Genomic DNA, 20,428 nt, shown 5'->3' with positions numbered 1-20,428 from the left:
CGAACCTCAATTGTGGGGTTATGGAAGAACGCCCTCGACTGCAGGAGAGTAATCCAAAAGAAGACTTGATTACAGTTGAGTCCGCTGCAATCGTGTCAGTGTCAGAACCAGAAGTGATCTCTGAACTGGTGGAGATCAACAAAACAGAGTCTCCAAAGTAAAAGAGGTCTTTGAGAAACAACTAGAAACATCAGGAGAAGAAGATATCAGAACTCTCAGAGAATATCAACCAATGTGAAGTCCTGGAAGAAGTTACTCAATCCGAGGAAGTCGTTTCCAGAAAACTCAGAAAAAGAAAAAAGAAACATTAGACTCACCACCAAATGGGATTTCTGAGCCTGTAAAGATCAACAAAACAGAATCATTATCCAAACAACAAAACAAGAACACTGACAATGCAATCTCAGATCATAACCAATGTGAGGACGTTGAAGAATATAATCAACATCAGGAGATCATCAAAAAGGACCTCATTATTCCAGGTGAGCGGGCTCTACAACTGGAGATCCCAAACCTAGAAGATGTCATCACTTCAAGTGACAACTTCAAAACAGAAAAGAAGCCATCTTTATAGAGACTGTTGAAACAATTCCTCACTCCAGCAAGTAGACGCCGATACAGGATCAGGATAATATCAAGAAGACACAAGCTGGAATTGTGAACTATACTATATTTGTAATCTGTGTTTTTTTTTTATGCACTGAAATGATTTGTCTGAGTCGTTGCATCACATGTGTTTCCACATGTTACCATGAAAGAGGGCTAGTGGCGCAATGGATAACGCGTCTGAGTACGGATCAGAAGATTCTAGGTTCAACTCCTGGCTAGCTCAAAAAATCCTAATCTTTAATATTCTCCCAGTCACAACCTTGGTAGTATACATGTTTCTTCTTCTCTGTCATTTATTTATTTACTTGCTTTTTTCATTTGTCTCTGTGTATTCCCGGAAATGTACACTTCAAAGGTGCCGCAGGATAGGCCGTCTTCCATAATGTTTCCAAAGCTGCCCCCGGCTCATGCTTATGTTTGTCTTTCATGGGACCTCTTTTATTCATTCTCTTCCTTCCTCATATCTCATTCGAGGCAAATGCCCTTACCTGACGACAGGGGCGGCACACCTCCACACACTCTTCTTCCAACCTCACACCGTGTAAACTGACATAACTGCAGAAACCGAGCACATATCTAAAGCTAGGTACATGTACCCTTTCAAGCTGTGATCGTATAGTGGTGAGTACTCTGCGTTGTGGCTGCAGCAACCCTGGTTCGAATCCGGGTCACAGCAACACTGTGGCAGCCAGAGTGTTTCAAAGATTTTTGGAAAAAGAAAGAAAAGGTGCCACGGCCACAACAAAATCCACTAGGGTGTTTGGATCACATTTTCACACCATTCACACTTCAATTGATTGGGGTGGGGAGGGGGCGTGCTACGGCCCGGACACTTAGCCGAGGACAATGCACTCTGCCAGTGGTAAGGACCCGGCAAAATAAGGGAGACAATAATCATTTAAAATGTTTCCTTTTCCCAGTTTTAGGCTTTGGTAGAAGAATACACAAGTCATGGAGCTGTCAACATGCATCCTCCTTCGATAATTCTTCAATCCCATGATGTACACAGTATCTGGTTCAATGTTAAAACTGGAACTCAAGACGAGGAACAATGTGGTTGTGCATATGTAAAACAGGAGTTATTCATATTACATTTTTGTATATATTTAGAATGTTCATTACCTATATCAAATCAAACTGTATTTATATAGTACTTTTCATACTCAATAACACAAAGTTCAGGTTATTGTAAATGTTATTGTAAATGTCAGTCATTAAAACCCAAAACATATGACTAAACATATGCCATTTCTTTCCTGGGACAAGTCATGTAGAATAGATCATAGATCATTTTCCATCCTAAACTGAGTTGTCTCTAAATATAATTTCTACTCATAGGAAGTACAAATATCAATGTTGCAGTCAACTATTATATTAGTATGTTACCTAGACTCAGCTTATACTGAAACTTTTATTCAATACATTTAGTCTATACTTAAACTTTTGAGCGAAATATACTTAAGTAGGACAATGTATAAAAATATTTGTGTCTTATGTATACTTATCTTGTAGTTGTACATTTATTCTTGATAGTAGCCTTTTATACACTTTTATACCAAAATCTAAGATTATTCTCATCTGACCCCCCGCCCCCCAAATCCATCCATCCACAAATGGATGGATAGATGGATAGATAGATGGAGGTATATTACCATGAAACTGAGAAATAGCTCAGTGAACGAGCCCTCGTTGGTCTGGAGAGACCTCCAGTACATCACCATCTACAGGAGAACCCCCCCTTTAGAGAGCATTCAACTGCAGATGAGCTGAACTGCTTCTCCTGCCGGTCTGAAAGAACCTCCTTCACACCTCCCACCAACACAATAGGACGACACCATCTCCTGCTGGCCCACACCGTCCCATCAGAACCCCCAGTTCACTCAACACTTGTCGCCTCTTTCACGACCAGATGATGTTCCTCCCAAAGAACAAGATGGAACCACCTGAAATTTACAATTTCATTAAAAGCTAAAGACGTGCTCTTCAAAACAATGACCCACATCTGCCAATATAAAGAATTAATTCACCTTTAGCTCAGTATTGATCTTAACGGATATAAAAGTGGAATCAAAACTCAGAGAAAACTTTATTTTCTTGATAGTAAAAGTAGAATCAAAACTAGTAAAAGTGGAATCAAAACTCAGACAACTTAATTTCTTTCTTCAATTGTTTCTGCTTTATTTTGGGAAGTATTTTACCACCGGTAGGATCATAATTTGTTGCTGTCAACTTTAAACTATAATAATATCCAATTATTCACCTTTACAAAGAACTTAAAACTGGAATTTCTGTTGAATAATTTCATAATTTTGGATAAATATATTTTATAAAGGTGTAAATTAATGAATGGTTCCCCATATTTCCTAATATGTTATAAAAGAACTTGCTATTTATTGAAACACCGTAAAAGGCTTAAAATCTGAAAATGAATTAATTCGATTTATCTCATTCAGACCCCAGATTATTATATTTACGTTTTATATAGTATTATTATTAACATTTAATTAATGTTTACAGTTTATTTACAACGCTACTTTGTATATTATTTCATTTCAACATTTGATGTTATCTATGTTGTGTTGGTCTGTAAGGTTTATTTAACTGCTAAAGGTGCAAAGGCTTTTGAAAACTGCTTGTAAGTTTTGTCTGGACTATAAAGTTTTAAAAAGGGGATTTTTTTACGGAACCAGAACTGTAGAAATGTCTTTGGTTTTTATTTTATTTTTTTTAAGTGTAGACAATGCAACTATAACTACCATGAAATAAAGGGACTCTTTCATGCGACAACAACATATCAGTTAATTTATTTGTAATTTACGACGAGAAAAGTTTGAATTTTGGCGGGAACTTGCTGCGGAGAAGAAATGACGTGACGTCACTTCCGGTGACGGCGCGGCGCTTATAAACCCCGCAGGTCGGGGATTCGAGCCCAGTGCGGTAAAGCGGACTGACGGACTCGCAACTCTCTGAACTAAAACGAACTTTTTGAGGAGAAATGTCGGAGAAAAGAGTTGAAGTGGACGGAGAAATGATCTGTTGTTCCATCTGTCTGGATCTACTGAAGGATCCGGGGACGACTCCCTGTGGCCACAACTACTGCATGGACTGTATTAAAACCCACTGGGATGGAGAGGATGGGAGGGGAACCCACAGCTGTCCTCTGTGCAGGAAGACCTTCACGCCCAGACCCGTCCTGGTGAGAAACAGCATGTTAGCAGAGTTAGTGGAGGAGATGAAGAAGACTGGACTCCAAGCTGATCTGTGCTATGCTGGACCTGAAGATGTGACCTGTGATGTCTGCACTGGGAGGAAGGTGAAAGCTGTCCAGTCCTGTCTGGTCTGTCTGGCCTCTTACTGTGAGAAACATCTCCAACCTCACTATGATGCTCCTGCTTTTCAAAAACACCAGCTGGTGGATCCCTCCAAGAAGCTCCAGGAGAAACTCTGCTCTCTCCACCATGAGGTGATGAAGATCTTCTGTCGTACCGATCAGCAGAGTATCTGTTATCTGTGTGCAATGGATGAACATAAAGGTCATGAAACAGTTGCAGCTGCAGCAGAAAGATGTGAGAAGCAGAAGGATCTGGAGGTGAGTCGACAACAAATCCAGCAGAGAATCCAGGACCGAGAGAAAGACGTGGAGCTGCTTCAGCAGGAGGTGATTTTGATTTGATTTATTTATTCAGCACTGTATAAAAAACAGAACAAGTAACATACAAATGTAAAAAAGAGATTGGTAATAAGCTCGGCTGAGGCAAAAAGCCCGAGGGGCTTAAATACGAGGCCTCTACCTGTAAAATAACATTTAAAACATGCAGGATACATGATTGCAGTCTAAAGACAAAGCAAAAAAACAGAAGTAGATATCTCTTTGTTCTGGCTTTTATGTAGCATCAGATTTTATAGTTTTATTCTGTTTAACATTTTTTAAAGGTATCTGTTTTATTTATTTATCTATTTCTTGTAATGTTTTTATTATTATATTTTATTGTTGTGGATTGATTATTTTTTAGCCTTAATCCTTGAACTTTTATCTTTTTTTTTTTTTTTAATTAACTATATTGTATGTCAGTTGGTCTCCCAGATTTTATTTTTTTTGTTTATTATGCTTATTTTTCAGTGAAAATGTCAAAGCACTTTGTATTTCATTTACATGGATGAAAGGTGCTATATTAACAAAATTTGATTGATTGATTGAAGGGGCTTAAATACGAGGCCTCTACCTGTAAAATACAGCAAAAGATTGTACCAAGATTTAAAACATGCAGGATACATAATTGCAGTCTAAAAACAAAGACAAAGCAAAAAAACAGAAGTAGATAGATTTTAGATATTTTTTTACAGACATGTTTGATGTGGTTTCTCCAGCTTAAACTGTCATGGATAATTACACCAAGGAAGGTTGTTGATGTAACCTGAGTGAGCGGGTCATCTCCTATAGACAGACCGCTGTTAGATTTACAATATATTTTATTTTTTGATGTAAATATAATAAAATTATTATTTTTTTTTATATTCAGTGATAGTTTGTTAAGTTTAAACCATTTTGAAATGTTTTCTAAATCATGGTTACCCTTTCCCATTAGACATGAAAAATCATGTGAAATAAATAAGTTTGTATCATCAGCAGAAAGTACAGGAAACAAGGAGGACAAGGCTGCGGCCAAATCATTTATATAAATCTAAAATAACAGGGGCCCGAGTATAGACCCCTGGGGGACCCCGCATTTTCTGATTCTCTGATGATTTACCATTAATGATAACAAATTGCTGATGGTTATGAATATAATTGAAAAGCCACACATGAGTGATTCCAGCAAATCCATAGTGTAATAATTTTTGAAGAAGAATATCAAAATTAACAGAAAAGCTTTGGATAAATCAAGAAAGATTCCCAAAGCGTATTCATTATTATTGATTGCAGTGTGAATTTTATCAACCAATTGAAGTATAGCCATTTCTGTAGAATGATGTTTCCTAAATCCATATTGGTGTTTATACAGGTGGAGGACATCAACGTCTCTGCTGATAAAGCAGTGGAGGACAGTGAGAAGACCTTCAACGAGGTGATCCGTCTCCTCCAGAAAAGCAGCTCTGATGTGAAGCAGCAGGTCAGATCCCAGCAGGAACATGAAGTGAGTCGACTCCAAGATCTTCAGAAGAAACTGCAGCAGGAGATCACTGACCTGAAGAGGAGAGAAGCTGAGCTGGAGAAGCTCTCACACACAGAGGACCACAACCAGTTCCTCCACAACTACCCCTCACCGTCACCCCTCAGTGGCTCCACACTCTCATCCAGCATCCAGATTCGTCCTCTCAGGTACTTTGAGGACGTGACAGCAGCTGTGTCAGAGACCAGAGAGAAACTACAGGACCTTCTGAGAGAGACGTGGACAAACATCTCACTGTCAGTGGCTGAAGTAGATGTTTTACTGTCGGAACCAGAACCAAAGACCAGAGATGGATTCTTGAAACATTCTCAAGACATCACTCTGGATCCAAACACAGCTCACAAACATCTGTTTATATCTGATGCTAACAGAAAAGTGACTTTAATGAAAAAAGAACTGTCTTATTGTGATAATCCAGGCAGATTCACTAATTGGTGGCAAGTGCTGAGTAAGCAGAGTATGAATGGACGGTGTTACTGGGAGGTGGAGGTGAGAGGAGAAGCAGTTTGTGTTGCAGTGGCGTACAAGAACATCAGCAGAGCGGGGAACCTGCGAGGTTGTGGGTTTGGATACAACCAGGAATCTTGGGCGTTACAATGTTACACAGACGGTTACACACTGCGGTACAACAACATTAAAACTCCTGTTTCAGGTCCTCCTTCCTCCAGAGTTGGAGTGTACCTGGACCACGGAGCTGGTCTTCTGTCCTTCTACAGCGTCTCTGAGACCATGACCCTCCTCCACAGAGTCCAGACCACCTTCACCAAGCCGCTCCACGCTGGACTCTGGCTTTCATATCGTGGAGCCTCTGTTGAGGTCATGAAGTTGAAGTAGACGGAAGTTATTCCAGAAACTTTATAACCGTTAAAGATGAATAAAGCTGCTTATTTTGATCTTTAGTCTCATTGTATTATCTATAAATATCTTCTAATTACGGATTATATTAAATATATTTTGTATCTTCAATAAAAATGGTTCATGTAGACCAAGATGAAACAGGAAACAGTTGAGAGAAAAGATTAGTCTTACGATAATTATTAATAATTAATAAACAAGATTACAGAATAACAGTGACTACATTTAAATGCAGTCAATAACCCTTTTCTAACCAGAATTTTAGCAATAACCCGGTTGCGCATGGCCATGTAAACACCAAAAACCCAAAATTTGCTCATATTCCGTTTTTTAAAAACCTGAATATGACCCCTGGGTTACTCCTTTTCCTTTTTCATATTCTGATCAAAAGGAACAGGAATTTTTTAATTTAAGATAGTTTTAATAATTAATTTAATTAATTTTAATAATTAATAAAATTTACTTACTAAGTTACTAAAATGAATGAATCAAAGCGGGGCACCACCTGACTTATCAGTGACTACGTTTACTTGCAGTCAATAACCCTTTTCTAACCCGAAAATTAGCAATAACCTGGTTTTGCACGGCCATGTAAACACCAATAACCGCTTTGAATAACCGGAATTTGCTCATATTCTGGTTTTTAATAACTCCTAATTTAATATGACCCCTGGGTTACTCCTTTTCTAACCCAAATATTCGGTCATGTAAACGCCTAACTGGATATCCCCATCACAAGGAACAGGAATTTGTTCTCTGCATGTTCTTTTCACAAGGAATCTTGCTCTTTTGAGTCCATGAAGTTCTTATAAACATGGAGAAACTCAAGACCAGGAGGAGACTAATCACTTCATAAATGTAATGAAAGATAGGAACATTTTGGCATTTGTAGATGGTAGAAAATACTGGGATAGCGAGATTTACAAAAAAGGTGAGCGAAAAGTTCCGTGAAGCAGGATTTGTAGGAACGCCAGACCAGATCAAGCACTGCTGGAAGACGCTGAAAAAGGCGACTTCTACTGGGCTGTTCATTATCCGCCGTGCTGCTGTTATTGTTGTTGTTTTGGATTTGGATACAGGAAGAAGAAGCGGAAATGATGGGAATTGCGTCATGACGTTCTCCGTGCGTCGCTGGTTTGATCCAGATATCCCAAATGATAAATTACCATGTAAACAGGGATAACCCTGTTTGCTCACGCATGGAAACAGATTATTCCCAATGTTTCAGTAACCGGAATATTGACCTTAACCCGAATTTTGACTGCATGTAAACGTAGTCAGTGAAGGAGCTAAACGACTGTACTGGAGAAGCTCCAGCACCAGTTCTCAGCCAACGACTCTGTGTCTGTCTGGAAAGGGCTCAGGGACCCCCGACTACAAGCCTAAAGCCCCTCCATCAACGGCCGATGCCTAGCCAACAACCTGAACGAGTTAAGATAAGATGAAGATAAGATGAATCTTTATTGTCTCCCTTAGGAGAAATTTGTCTTGGACACGAGAGGCACAGGCGACAATCACACTCCAACAAACATAGAAACACAACCCCGAAGACTTTACCCACACATACAATCAAACCACACTATAGTTAACCCACATCAGTTCCCACGCCCAGTTCCCAGAAAACCTATTACACAATACCCCTGAGTAGAAGAAAAAATTATTGCACAGATTCCGGATGAACTTATTGCACAGATGTCCACATTATTGCACAAATGACCTACACAAGAGAAACCTACACATTATTGCAAACCTACACAAAAGAAACCTACACATTATTGCAGAGCCCGACTGAACATATTGCACAAATGTCCACATTATTGCACTGACCTACACAAGAGAAACCTACACATTATTGCACATTTCTTTCCTCACGTCACACACACACACACACACACACACACACACACACACACACACACACACACACACACACACACACACACACACAAGGTACACACAGTTCATCTCCTACTGTTCAGTAATTTGATTGATAGTGGGTCATATGAAGATTTATACCTGTTCAATTTACACATGGGTTGCCTGAATCTACTGCCTGAAGGCATTAACACATACTCCTTATACAGGATGTGGTCAGCAATGACTTTATGGCCTTGCTTCATCACTGTCTGCTCAAAAATCTCCTGGAGAGAGGATGGGGGCAGCAGACCGATTATTTTTCCTGCCTTTTTAATCAAATTCTGGAGTTGTGATCTAGATTTACAGTAATGGTCAAATTACCAAACCAAGTTGCAATACCATAACTAATAATAAATTCAATGGTTGCTCTGTAGAACAACAACATTCAAGGCCTGTTTAAAATAGGCATTAGATGCCATAATAGGTCCCCTTTCAAGTCACCCACTATGATGACTTTATCTGATCAATAAACCAGATCGGAAATCTGAAAATTCAGACAGAAACTCTAGATAAGCACCAGCAGGGTCCGGTACACTACCATTACAGTTTTTTCTGAAGGCTTAGGCGCTAATCATGTTCTTGTAGCACTATTATATATTATTATTATATCTAAAACTATTAATAGATATAGCAAAACCACTCACTGAGTTAGCCAAACTAAAAGCACAAATACTGCTTTGCACTCAGTTTGTAATTTTGTAACACACACTTTGCAAAACTGTAGGCACAATTCGCTGCTTACACTCAATTGCCAAATTTCCAAAACACTCCTAGCAAAATTATACACATGTATGGCTATTATTTACACTATTTTGCCAACTGTTTGGCACACTTTCACATGTGAAAACAATTTTAGAGAATTAGTTCACTTTGCAGTCAGCCTAAGCACTATAACTAAGCCACAGGTAAGCTGTCTGTGTGGAGTACAATGGAAGGAGCAAGAAGAGTAGGAATCAGAGGAGGCCGAGGAAGAGGACGTGGTGGTGAAGGAGTTGGAGGAAGAGGACGGGGAGGTGAAAAAGCAAGAGGTTTAGAAGAAATTAGAGGAAGAGGACAAGGAGGAGCAAGAGGAGGACGAGGAGGTGAAGAAGCAAGAGGGAGAGGACATGGAGGTGAAGAAGCAAGAGGGAGAGGACGTGGAGGTGAAGGAGTTGGAGGAAGAGGACGTGGAGGTGAAGAAGCGAGAGGGTTAGAGGAAGTTAGAGGAAGAGGACAAGGAGGAGCAAGAGGAGGACGAGGAGGGGGAAGAAGAAGGGCCAGAGCAGACCCGATATGTCATCATATGGGACAATGTTAGTTTCCATAGGGCTGCTTTGGTCCGCAACTGGTTTGCTGATCACCCACTCTTCATGGCACTCAACCTCCCCCCCATACTCTCCATTCTTAAATCCGATTGGCATCAGGCATCATGTCAGGCCTGGATACGGCATGCAAGGAGGTATTTTCCCCAGTGCCTTGGACTGGAGGACATCGCATGCGATGTGGATGAGATTTAGTGGCCGGACCCAGAGAGACGGCATGATGTAGGCTGATTGTCTTTTTTTTGTGAATTTATTATTTTGTGTTCTGTGCTGTGTCTTTGTTTTGACGAGTGTGAATAAACACCAATACTTGAAGTTTGGATCCCTGTGTGTTTACAGAACTATGACAAAAGTATGACCTCAAACTGACCTAGCCTACCTTGTGCACAGAAAAAGCAAAAGCCAGATGTGTTTTGTATTCATACCATTAGTGTGTAGTTGGCACATTATGTGCTTAGTAAATGATGGCATGTGTTTACTGTCTGATATGAAAACACCATTTTTACTAAGGTGTGAAAAGTTAATCAAGCTGTGTTTGATTTTGCAAGAGAACTATAACGTTTTAATAATTTGGTGAAAGGTTTTCTCATTTGTGTGTAGAGTTTAGCAAAAATAGCCAATGTTGCAAAAAAATGTACTTAAGCATTCAGAAAAAAACTGTAACAAAACTGGCTTCTCTGATTTCCAGCTCGGGAGTTTAAGACTAAGGGTGAGGCATTTGAACGTTTTATTATCGCATTTAGGTTTAGATTTTACTTCAACCTAGATGGTGATGGTGATGGTGATGGTGATGATGATGATGATGATGATGATGATGATGATGATGATGATGATGATGATGATGATGATGGTGATGATGATGATGGTGATGATGGTGGTGATGATGATGATGATGGTGATGATGGTGATGATGATGGTGATGATGATGATGATGATGGTGATGATGATGATGATGATGATGATGATGATGATGACAGTGGTGGTTGTGATGACTAACAGGAAGCTTATAAACGTCCAAGTTAATCAGTAAATATCATGATAATAATGTCACTAAATACTTTAGTGAAGTCAGAGCTGTGGAGATCCGAGGTTTGTCCAGATGTGCAGGTAACATCTGTCACAGGTTTTATTTGATCAATAACCCTACAAATGATCAGTTGTAGTTATTGATCAAATAATTATTTAACTCTGGATCTTATGTTATGTTATGTTATGTTATGTTATGTTATGTTATGTTATGTTATGTTATGTTATGTTATGTTATGTTATGTTAGTTTTCTTGTCCTCCAATCAGAGGTTGAAGGAGGAGTCCTGCAGTCGCTCAGTTTAGTGACTCAAGTAATCGAGTTGTGATTCATCAGAAACCTGCATACGACTCCTTGATGGTTGATTCTCTGAGACACAACAGCACATATTCTTCTCCTTTTCTTCACTAAAACTGTAACACAATAAATCAGAAGTGCAGCTGCTGCAACAACTCCTAATGTAATAAATCCTCCATTTCCTGCTCCATCGTAGGATCTGGTCGCTGAAAAAGAAGTAAAACTATGTTTCCAAACTTGCTCTTGGCCACAATTCATGATGGAACTGTTTCAACTTGAGAGTAATTGTTTGTAAAGTCAAAGAAATCATTCAAAGAGCCGCCGTCACTGTTTGATTCACCTTCGGCCACCAGGGGGAGCAACGTCACTACTATTCACTCAGGATCAATACTATCACTGCAGTCTTCAGTGATGGTATTGATCCTGAATCACTACAGTCTTCAGATATTGATCCTGAATCACTGCAGTCTTCAGTGATGGTATTGATCCTGAATCACTGCAGTCTTCAGATATTGATCCTGAATCACTGCAGTCTTCAGTGATGGTATTGATCCTGATCAACCAGATCAGTTTAACATTGGGAGAGTACAAAAAGTGTATTTATAAAAGGACTGTTAGTGCAGGAGTGTCCTGTTGACTTCAAGGTTGCTTCAACTTCCCACCACCACCTGACTATCAGATAAAGGAGAGTTCAGATTCGCTGCTTCTCCAGAACCGTGGTACTGATCCAGTTCCAGGATGCAGTAGCCGTGAACTCTCCTCCTCATCTTCAGTCTCCTGACAGTCATGTATCCAACATTCAGTAGTTAGCAGCTAGTCAGAGTTGAGGACAAAACTGTCTTTCTGAGACACTTTCTGTGGACTCAGAGTTGACATCATCTTGAGTTGTCTGCAGATGTCATATTCAGACTCTGAATTAGAGGATTAATATTTATGATTTAAGAAGCTTAAATTAGTCCTGATGTTGCTACATTTGCTCTGTTCTAACTCACAACTGAGGACTTACCAGAGACGTGGAGTTGACAGCTGGCAGAGTCCCATCCAGACTTTGTGAACGCTTCACACCAGTACCATCCTGAGTCCTCAGTCGTGAGTCTGGAGATGAGGAGTCTTAGTCGTCCCTCTCTCAGAGCATCTCTGTCGCTCTGGACTCGTCCTGCAAACTGTTCGTCTTGATGCTTCAAGTTCTTAACACCATCAGACATTTTAAAGACAACTAAGATCTTCAGATGTTTTCTGAAGTGACAGTAGATATCAAGGAAGCCAGAGGAGGGTTCATGTTTGGGGGTGAAGGTCCACTCCAGGGTGATGTTGTAGTTCTCCTCTGTCTGATAGAAGTTCTGTGTCACCTTCACAATTGTTGATGCTGAGGAGACAGAGAGGGACGGAGACGAGGATGTTGACACATTTATGTAGTTTTTCTACTTTTAAACCAGTAAAGGACCTGATGTGAAACTCTAAAATGTGAGTGTGGTATCAGAGCTGTCAGAGCTCTTATTATCAGCCACAATGACCATCCATCCATCCATCGTCCGCCGCTTATACTCCTCTCAATGTGAAGGAGCAGCGGCTCGACTCCGAGCTCCTCACCCTATCTCTAAGGGAGCGTCCAGCCACCCTGCGGAGGAAACTCATCTCGGCTGCTTGTATCCGCAATCTCGTCCTTTTGGTCACTACCCAAAGTTCATGACCATAGGTGAGGGTAGGTGCGTAGATTGACCGGTAAATCGAGAGCTTCACCTTTCGATTCAGCTCCTTCTTCACCACGACGGTCCGGTACATCGACCGCATAACTGCGGACGGTGCACCGATCCATCTGTCAATCTCCCGCTCCATCGTTCCCTCACTCGTGAACAAGACCCCGAGATACTTGAACTCCACCTGAGGCAGGACTTCTCCACCCACCCGGAAAAGGCACACCACCCTTTCCCGGTGGAGAACCATGGCCTCGGTTTTGGAGGTGCTGATTCTCATCCCCTGCCGCGTCGCACTCGGCCGCAAACCGCCCCAGCACATGCTGAAGGTCCGATGAAGCCAACAGGACAACATAATCCGCAAAAAGCAGAGACGAAATCCTGTGGTTCCCAAACCGGCCCCTCTGGCCCCTGGCTGCGCCTAGAAATCCTGTCCATAAAAATTATGAACAGGACCGGTGACAAAGGGCAGCCTTGCTGGAGTCCAACATGCACCGGGAACAATTCTGATCTACTGCCGGCAATGCGAACCAGACTCCTGCTTCGATCATACAGAGACCGGACAGTCCTTAGTAGAGGGCCCCGGACTCCGTACTCACTGAGCACCCCCCACAGAATGGCACGAGGGACACGGTCAAATGCCTTCTCCAGATCCACAAAACACATATAGACTGGGTGGGCAAATTCTCATGAACCCTCGAGCACCCTGCGGAGGGTGTAGAGCTGGTCCAGTGTTCTGCGACCGGGACAAAAACCGCATTGTTCCTCCTGAATCCGAGGTTCAACTATCGGCAGTATTCTCCTCTCCAGTACCCTGGCGTAGACTTTCCCGGGGAGGCTGAGAAGTGTGATCCCCCTATAGTTGGAACACACTCTCCGGTCCCCCTTTTTAAAAAGAAGGACCACCACCCCGGTTTGCCACTCCAACGGTACTGTCCCCTTCCTCCATGCAATGTCGCAGAGGCGTGTCAACCAAGACAGCCCCACGACATCCAGAGACTTGAGGTACTCAGGGCGAATCTCATCCACCCCCGGTGCCCTGCCACTGAGGAGCTTACGAACCACCTCAGTGACCTCGGCTTGGGTGATGGATGAGCACGCCCCAGAGTCCCCACTCTCTGCTTCCTCAGTGGAAGGCATGTCAGTCGGGTTGAGTAGATCCTCGAAGTATTCCTTCCACCGTCCGACGATATCCCCAGTCGAGGTCAACAGCTCCCCACCCACACAATAAACGGTGCCGGCAGAGTACTGCTTCCCCCTTTTGAGACGCCGAATGGTCCGCCAGAATTTCCTCGAGGCCGACCGAAAGTCTTCCTCCATGGTCTCACCGAACTGGATCTGTTAGTGATGTTAAAGTGTGTTGAACTTAATAAAGTGAAGGTTTAAACTGACCACAGACATGTGATGTGAGGATGATGAGCAGCAGGATCCTGCAGATCATCTTCTCCCTGTGAGGGACACAGAGCTGGAGAGTCGCCCACACAGAACATGTTCAGGACTTCATCATTTCTCTCACTTTGAATCAGACATTGAACCCAAACGGAAACAGATGATTTACAGAATAACAGCTAATAAAACAGACGCTGTAAATCCAGTCAGTCCAGTTTTGCTGCCTACTTCAGTAAAAACAAGATGCCACTGTATACTTGTTGCAGGCCTTTGTTATGGATGCTGCACCTCTGTAATGTGGTCGAACAAGACTAAGAGAGGGGGGGTGTAGTGTCAGGGAAGGGAGCAGGAGGCAGGAGTTCTCAAAAAAAATGTATTAACTACCAAAAACACTGCTGAGCAGGATAAAAAAAACGAACATGAACATAAATCCAAAAAACCTGACTGTGGAAACATGGAGGGAGGAAACAGTACGGAGCATCAGGGAAAGACAAGACCAGATATACACAAGGCTTAACGAGACACAGGGGCAGACAATCAGGGCAGAGGGGAAACAGGAAAGTCAGACAAGAACTCAAACACAAGGGCATGGGCTTCACAATAAAACAGGACATTTTTCTGTCCAACCACTGAGACAAACAACAAGCTACAAGCCAACTGTCATCAAAACGAGACTCTAAACTGCACAAAAGACATACAATTGTAATATGATAAACCAGGAATTGTTTACTTTTTTGTGTTAGATTAAAATATACGATGAACTAAATAAAAAGGCACTCTTTAATTCTTTATCAATTGATAAATAGAAAGAGCAAATGATACACTGATTATTACGGCCCCAACTAGGTCAGTAAATCATAATTTTTACTTGAGAATCTCGGTTTTGGTCATCATGTTGGCTTCATTTGCTAAACTTAGTTCAATAGTTCAATAATAACGAGAGAACCCCGGCGCACTGGCAAGAAAGATGTGACGATTTCATTCAAACCTTCAAATCATTAAGATAAAAACTAAGAAAACCTCTGTTTCACAAGACTTTACCAGTATTTCAACTGATGAGTTTAACATAAAAAGATGTGAATAGTTGTAGTGAGTTTATGTTGAACGTGATTCTGGAGGAAAGTGGAGCAGAAGATGAGAATGTGAAGTTAAAGAGAGCAGACGCACTTCTTAGAGACGCATAAACCCTGCTGGATAAAACTGGAATAACTGGATAAACACGTGTTCTTGCCTCTAAAGTTTTGTTTGTGTCACATGACTGAGTTTCTAAAACTATTGTAAAGTCTGATTCTCCGTGAAAGGATGCACAGAGGTGATGATAACCTGCAGCTTTATTCTAACTGAACTGGTTCCTGTCAGCCGTAAACACGACAACAACCACCTAGCAACCAGTATCTGTCACTAACTGCACTCTCCCTCCTCCGTTTATATCTTAAAAGTCCAGAAGCAACTAAACACGTACAGAACCGCAGGTTACTACAAGATGTGGTCCATTACTGAGCAGTTAGGGTCAAAGTTAGTTAGTAAAGCTCCGTAATTATATCAACAAACAACCGTTGGTAAGTAAATCTTTATCAATGATAATATTACTGAAAATACTTACATTTATGTTTCCTTATGCGGCTGAGCAGTCCTGAACTTGAAGTATCTGACCAAACTGTGAGAAGCTGAAACTCTGACACCGTTTATATCTGAGAAGCAACAATTACAGCGAGGTGAGAGGAAATCTCTCTCCCCAATCACTTTAGCCGCTCCGTCAGACTGAAGTATCATTGTTCTGTTTTGGAATTTTTATATTTCACCAGGAAGCTTTTCTGCCTGAACCAGTTTCCCAGCCCTGATGGCTGATTTTTTTTTTTTCCTTGTCTGCACATATATTAATGGTTAATACCATGCTGGTAAGAACCTAAAGCATATATATGTGCATTTTTTATATAAAATATATATGATATATTATTATAAATGTCACATATTTATTTTATTAATATATATACATATACATATATTATTATTATTTATTTATTTTTATTTTTTTATTTTTTTGGGGGGGGGTACACTCCTAGTCCAAGACGCAAAAAAACACATGGAAGCGCACAACAAGCACTGGTCTGGAAATCTGCAAGAGAAAAAACAAACAGACACAGGAACAGGCAGAGACACGAGCAGCAACTGTCCCAGGACTCAATCACAGCTAGGCCACCGCGACTATCTGACCCCCAAAACTGCAGAGCGAGCATGCAGGTGAACGAGGTGAACGAGTGTGTGTATGTGTGTGTGTGTGTGTGTGTGTGTGTGTGTGTGTGTGTGTGTGTGTGTGTGTGTGTGTGTGTAATAATCCTATCAAAGTTCCACTTGAAGTGTATCTATATTGGGGGAGGGGGGGAGCAACCCCGCCACCCGAGAGACCAGAGGCCGACAGGGAAGAACCCGGAACCCAGGCCACCAGCAACCCCACAGAGGGGAGAAGAGGGCGGGAGGCAGCCCACCCACGACACGAGAAGAAGCAGCCAGGGATCCCGCGGCGGCGGACCGGGACCCAGGCAATCCCCGACCACCCGGTCTGGTCCGGACATGCGGCCAGGAGGCCCTCACCCTCCGGGCCAACGACCCCCACCCGGCGAGGGGCCAGCCTGCCCCCTCCGGGCCAACGACCCCCACCCGGCGAGGGGCCAGCCTGCCCGGAGAGACAGAGCCGCCCCGGCCGCCGACGCGGGCAGGAGCACCCGCCCCCACGAAAGTGGCCCTCCAGTACCAGAGGGGCGCCCGCAAAACCAGCCCCACAAAGGAGATCCAGTCAGTTCAGGAGTTGCAAGAAACTGAGAAATAGCTCAGTTAACAAGCCCTCGTTGGTCTGGAGAGACCTCCAGTACATCACCATCTACAGGAGAACCCCCCCTTTAGAGAGCATTCAACTGCAAATGAGCTGAACTGCTTCTCCTGCCGGTCTGAAAGAACCTCCTTCACACCTCCCACCAACACAATAGGACGACACCATCTCCTGCTGGCCCACACCGTCCCATCAGAACCCCCAGTTCACTAAACACTTGTCGGCTCTTTCACGGCCAGATGATGTTCCTCTCCACTGCTCTTCCCTTGTCTTTGAAAACAAGATTGATGTTGGAAAGATATTGTGCTGCAGCTTCTATCCTCCAAGAGAACAAGATGGAACCACCTGAACTTTACTGTTTTATCAAAAGCTAAAGACGTGCTCTTCAAAACAATGAACCACATCTGCCAATATAAAGAATTAATGCACCTTAAGCTCAGTATTGATCTAAATGGATATAAAAGTAGTAAAAGTGGAATCAAAACTCAGAGAAAACTTTATTTTCTTGATAGTAAAAGTGGAATCAAAACTAGTAAAAGTGGAATCAAAACTCAGAGAAAACTTTATTTTCTTGATAGTAAAAGTGGAATAAAAAATAGTAAAATTGGAATCAAAACTCAGAGAAAACTTTATTTTCTTCAATTGTTTCTGCTTTATTTTGGGAAGTATTTTGCCACCGGTAGGATCATAATTTGTTGCTGTCAACTTTAAACTATAATAATATCCAATTTTCACCTTTAAAAAGAACTTAAAACTGGAATTTCTGTTGAATAATTTGATAATTTTTGCTAAATATATTTTATAAAGGTGTAAATTCATGAATGGTTCCCCATATTTCCTAATATGTTTAAAAAGAACTTGCTATTTATTGAAACACCGTAAAAGGCTAAAATCTGAAAATGAATTAACTCAATATTTCTCTCATTCTTACCCCAGATTATTATAATTACATTTTATTTGGTATTATTATCAATATTTAATCAATGTTTACAGTTTATTTATAACTTTCCTTTTTATATTTTACCAATTCAACATTTGATGTTATATATGTTGTGTTGGTCTGTGAGGTTTATTTAACTGCTAAAGGTTCAAAGGCTTTTGGAAACTGCTTGTGAGTTTTATCTGAATTATAAAGGTTTAAAAAGGGGATTTTTTTACGGAACCAGAACAGTAGAAATATCTTTGGTTTTTATTTTCTTTTTTTAAGTGAACACGATGCAACTATAACTGCCATGAAATAAAGTGACTCTTTCATGCGACAACAAAATATCAGTTAATTTATTTGTAATTTAGGACGAGAAAAGTTTGAATTTTGGCGGGAACTTGCTGCGGGAGAAGAAAGGACGTGACGTCACTTCCGGTGACGGCGCGGCGCTTATAAACCCCGCAGGTCGCGGGTTCGAGCCCAGTGCGGTAAAGCGGACTGACGGACTCGCAGCTCTCTGAACTAAAACGAACTTTTTGAGGAGAAATGTCGGAGAAAAGAGTTGAAGTGGACGGAGAAATGATCTGTTGTTCCATCTGTCTGGATCTACTGAAGGATCCGGGGACGATTCCCTGTGGACACAACTACTGCATGGACTGTATTAAAACCCACTGGGATGGAGAGGATGGGAGGGGAACCCACAGCTGTCCTCTGTGCAGGAAGACCTTCACGCCCAGACCCGTCCTGGTGAGAAACAGCATGTTAGCAGAGTTAGTGGAGGAGATGAAGAAGACTGGACTCCAAGCTGATCTCTGCTATGCTGGACCTGAAGATGTGACCTGTGATGTCTGCACTGGGAGGAAGGTGAAAGCTGTCCAGTCCTGTTTGGTCTGTCTGGCCTCTTACTGTGAGAAACATCTCCAACCTCACTATGATGCTCCTGCTTTTCAAAAACACCAGCTGGTGGATCCCTCCAAGAAGCTCCAGGAGAACATCTGCTCTCTCCACCATGAGGTGATGAAGATCTTCTGTCGTACCGATCAGCAGAGTATCTGTTATCTGTGTGCAATGGATGAACATAAAGGTCATGAAACAGTTGCAGCTGCAGCAGAAAGATGTGAGAAGCAGAAGGAGCTGGAGGTGAGTCGACAACAAATCCAGCAGAGAATCCAGGACCGAGAGAAAGACGTGGAGCTGCTTCAGCAGGAGGTGATTTTGATTTGATTTATTTATTCAGCACTGTATAAAAAACAGAACAAGTAATATACAAATGTAAAAAAGAGATTGGTAATAAGCTCGGCTGAGGCAAAAAGCCCAAAGACCATCTCTTTGGTCTGGCTTTTATGTAGCATCAAATTTTATAGTTTTATTCTGTTTAACATTTTTTTAAATGTATCCGTTTTATTTATTTATCTATTTTTTGTAATTTTTTTTATTATTATATTTTATTGTTGTGGACTGATTATTTTTTAGCCTTAATCCTTGAACTTTTATCTTTTTCATTTTAATTAACTATATTGTATGTCAGTTGGTCCAGTTGGCCCAGTTTTTTATTTTTTGGTCTCCCAGTTTTTATTTTTTTTGTTTATTATGCTTATTTTTCAGTCAAAATGTCAAAGCACTTTGTATTTCATGTACCTGGATGAAAGGTGCTATATAAATACAATTTTATTGATTGATTGAAGCGGCTTAAATACGTGGCCTCTACCTGTAAAATACAGCAAAAGATTGTACAAAGATTTAAAACATGCAGTATACATGATTGCAGTCTAAAAACAAAAACAAAGCAAAAAAACAGAAGTAGATAGATTTAGATATTTTTTTACAGACATGGTTGATGTGGTTTCTCCAGCTTAATTTTTTTCCCCAGGAAGTAATTCAGGCTCCAGATGTGATTGTCATGAGCAGATCGATGGAGGATCTCCAGGCGTGTTTGGACTCTGCTGACTGGGATGTGTTCAGGGCTGCCAACAGAGTTATTAATTAAGAGTTATTAATAATTGCCTTACAATAATTATTAATAAAGATTACTTATCAAAATTAATAAATCAAAACGGGGCACCACCTGACTTATCAGGAAAATAATAACTGAACAGCAAAATCAGCCTCAAAGTAACTTATTCCATTCATGCCAGCCTGTTGCCAGTGGGGGGGGGGGGGGGGTGCTACAGAATGACAGTGACTACGTTTACATGCAGTCAATAACCCTTTTCCCCTTAACCCGAAAATTAGCAATAACCTGGTTTTGCAAGTCCATGTAAACACCAATAACCCCTTTGAATAACCGGAATTTGCTCATATTCCGGTTTTTAAAAACCCAAATATGAGCCCTGGGTTACTCCTTTTCTAACCCGAATATTTGGTCATGTAAACGCCTAACGGGATATCCCCATCAAAAGGAACAGGAATCTGTTTTCT

General features: G+C 41.3%; 3 protein-coding genes and 1 non-coding gene across 5 annotated transcripts; 3 read left to right on the top strand and 1 right to left on the bottom strand.

Annotated features, from left to right (window-relative positions):
- The first annotated feature begins 759 nt into the window (after nt 1–759).
- Nucleotides 760–832, top strand: trnar-acg (transfer RNA arginine (anticodon ACG)). Its single transcript has one exon. It is a non-coding gene; the product is annotated as a tRNA-Arg (tRNA).
- Nucleotides 833–3,604: 2,772 nt separating this feature from the next.
- Nucleotides 3,605–6,614, top strand: LOC133420869 (tripartite motif-containing protein 16-like). The gene is made up of 2 exons (XM_061710741.1): nt 3,605–4,267; nt 5,613–6,614. The coding sequence occupies exons 1-2, from the start codon at nt 3,605–3,607 to the stop codon at nt 6,612–6,614; spliced, it is 1,665 nt and encodes a 554-aa protein (XP_061566725.1).
- Nucleotides 6,615–10,048: 3,434 nt separating this feature from the next.
- On the bottom strand, nt 10,049–16,001 carry LOC133420874 (uncharacterized). Of its 2 annotated transcripts, none has more exons than XM_061710751.1 (4): nt 15,862–16,001; nt 14,262–14,317; nt 12,182–12,541; nt 10,049–11,381 (listed from the first exon to the last, which is right to left on the bottom strand). In XM_061710751.1, coding segments are annotated over exons 1-4 (612 nt in total). In that variant the 5' UTR covers nt 15,864–16,001; the 3' UTR covers nt 10,049–11,187. The 2 variants fall into 2 exon arrangements, with proteins under 2 accessions (XP_061566735.1, XP_061566737.1); XM_061710753.1 differs by lacking the exon at nt 10,049–11,381 and adding an exon at nt 11,929–12,064.
- Nucleotides 16,002–18,544: 2,543 nt separating this feature from the next.
- Nucleotides 18,545–19,260, top strand: LOC133420872 (E3 ubiquitin/ISG15 ligase TRIM25-like). Its single transcript, XM_061710749.1, has one exon. It carries the CDS (start codon nt 18,557–18,559, stop codon nt 19,232–19,234), a length of 678 nt encoding a protein of 225 aa, XP_061566733.1. The 5' UTR covers nt 18,545–18,556; the 3' UTR covers nt 19,235–19,260.
- Nucleotides 19,261–20,428: the final 1,168 nt, after the last annotated feature.

The sequence above is a fragment of the Cololabis saira genome, chromosome 20 (genome assembly GCF_033807715.1).
Source record: "Cololabis saira isolate AMF1-May2022 chromosome 20, fColSai1.1, whole genome shotgun sequence".
Taxonomy (NCBI): domain Eukaryota; kingdom Metazoa; phylum Chordata; class Actinopteri; order Beloniformes; family Belonidae; genus Cololabis; species Cololabis saira.
Note: the sequence above shows the minus strand (reverse complement) of the source record. Positions and strands in the feature narration are given on the sequence as shown.

Coding starts and splice junctions, on each gene's coding strand:
- LOC133420872 (XM_061710749.1), top strand. CDS start 18,557: ATGTCGGAGAAAAGAGTTGAAGTGGACGGAGAAATGATCTGTTGTTCC.
- LOC133420869 (XM_061710741.1), top strand. CDS start 3,605: ATGTCGGAGAAAAGAGTTGAAGTGGACGGAGAAATGATCTGTTGTTCC. Junction 4,268..5,612: donor TGGAGCTGCTTCAGCAGGAG/GTGATTTTGATT, acceptor GTGTTTATACAG/GTGGAGGACATCAACGTCTC.
- LOC133420874 (XM_061710751.1), bottom strand. Junction 12,542..14,261: donor CCTCACATCACATGTCTGTG/GTCAGTTTAAAC, acceptor CTGTCTCCTCAG/CATCAACAATTGTGAAGGTG. Junction 11,382..12,181: donor CTGTCAACTCCACGTCTCTG/GTAAGTCCTCAG, acceptor CTTCTTTTTCAG/CGACCAGATCCTACGATGGA.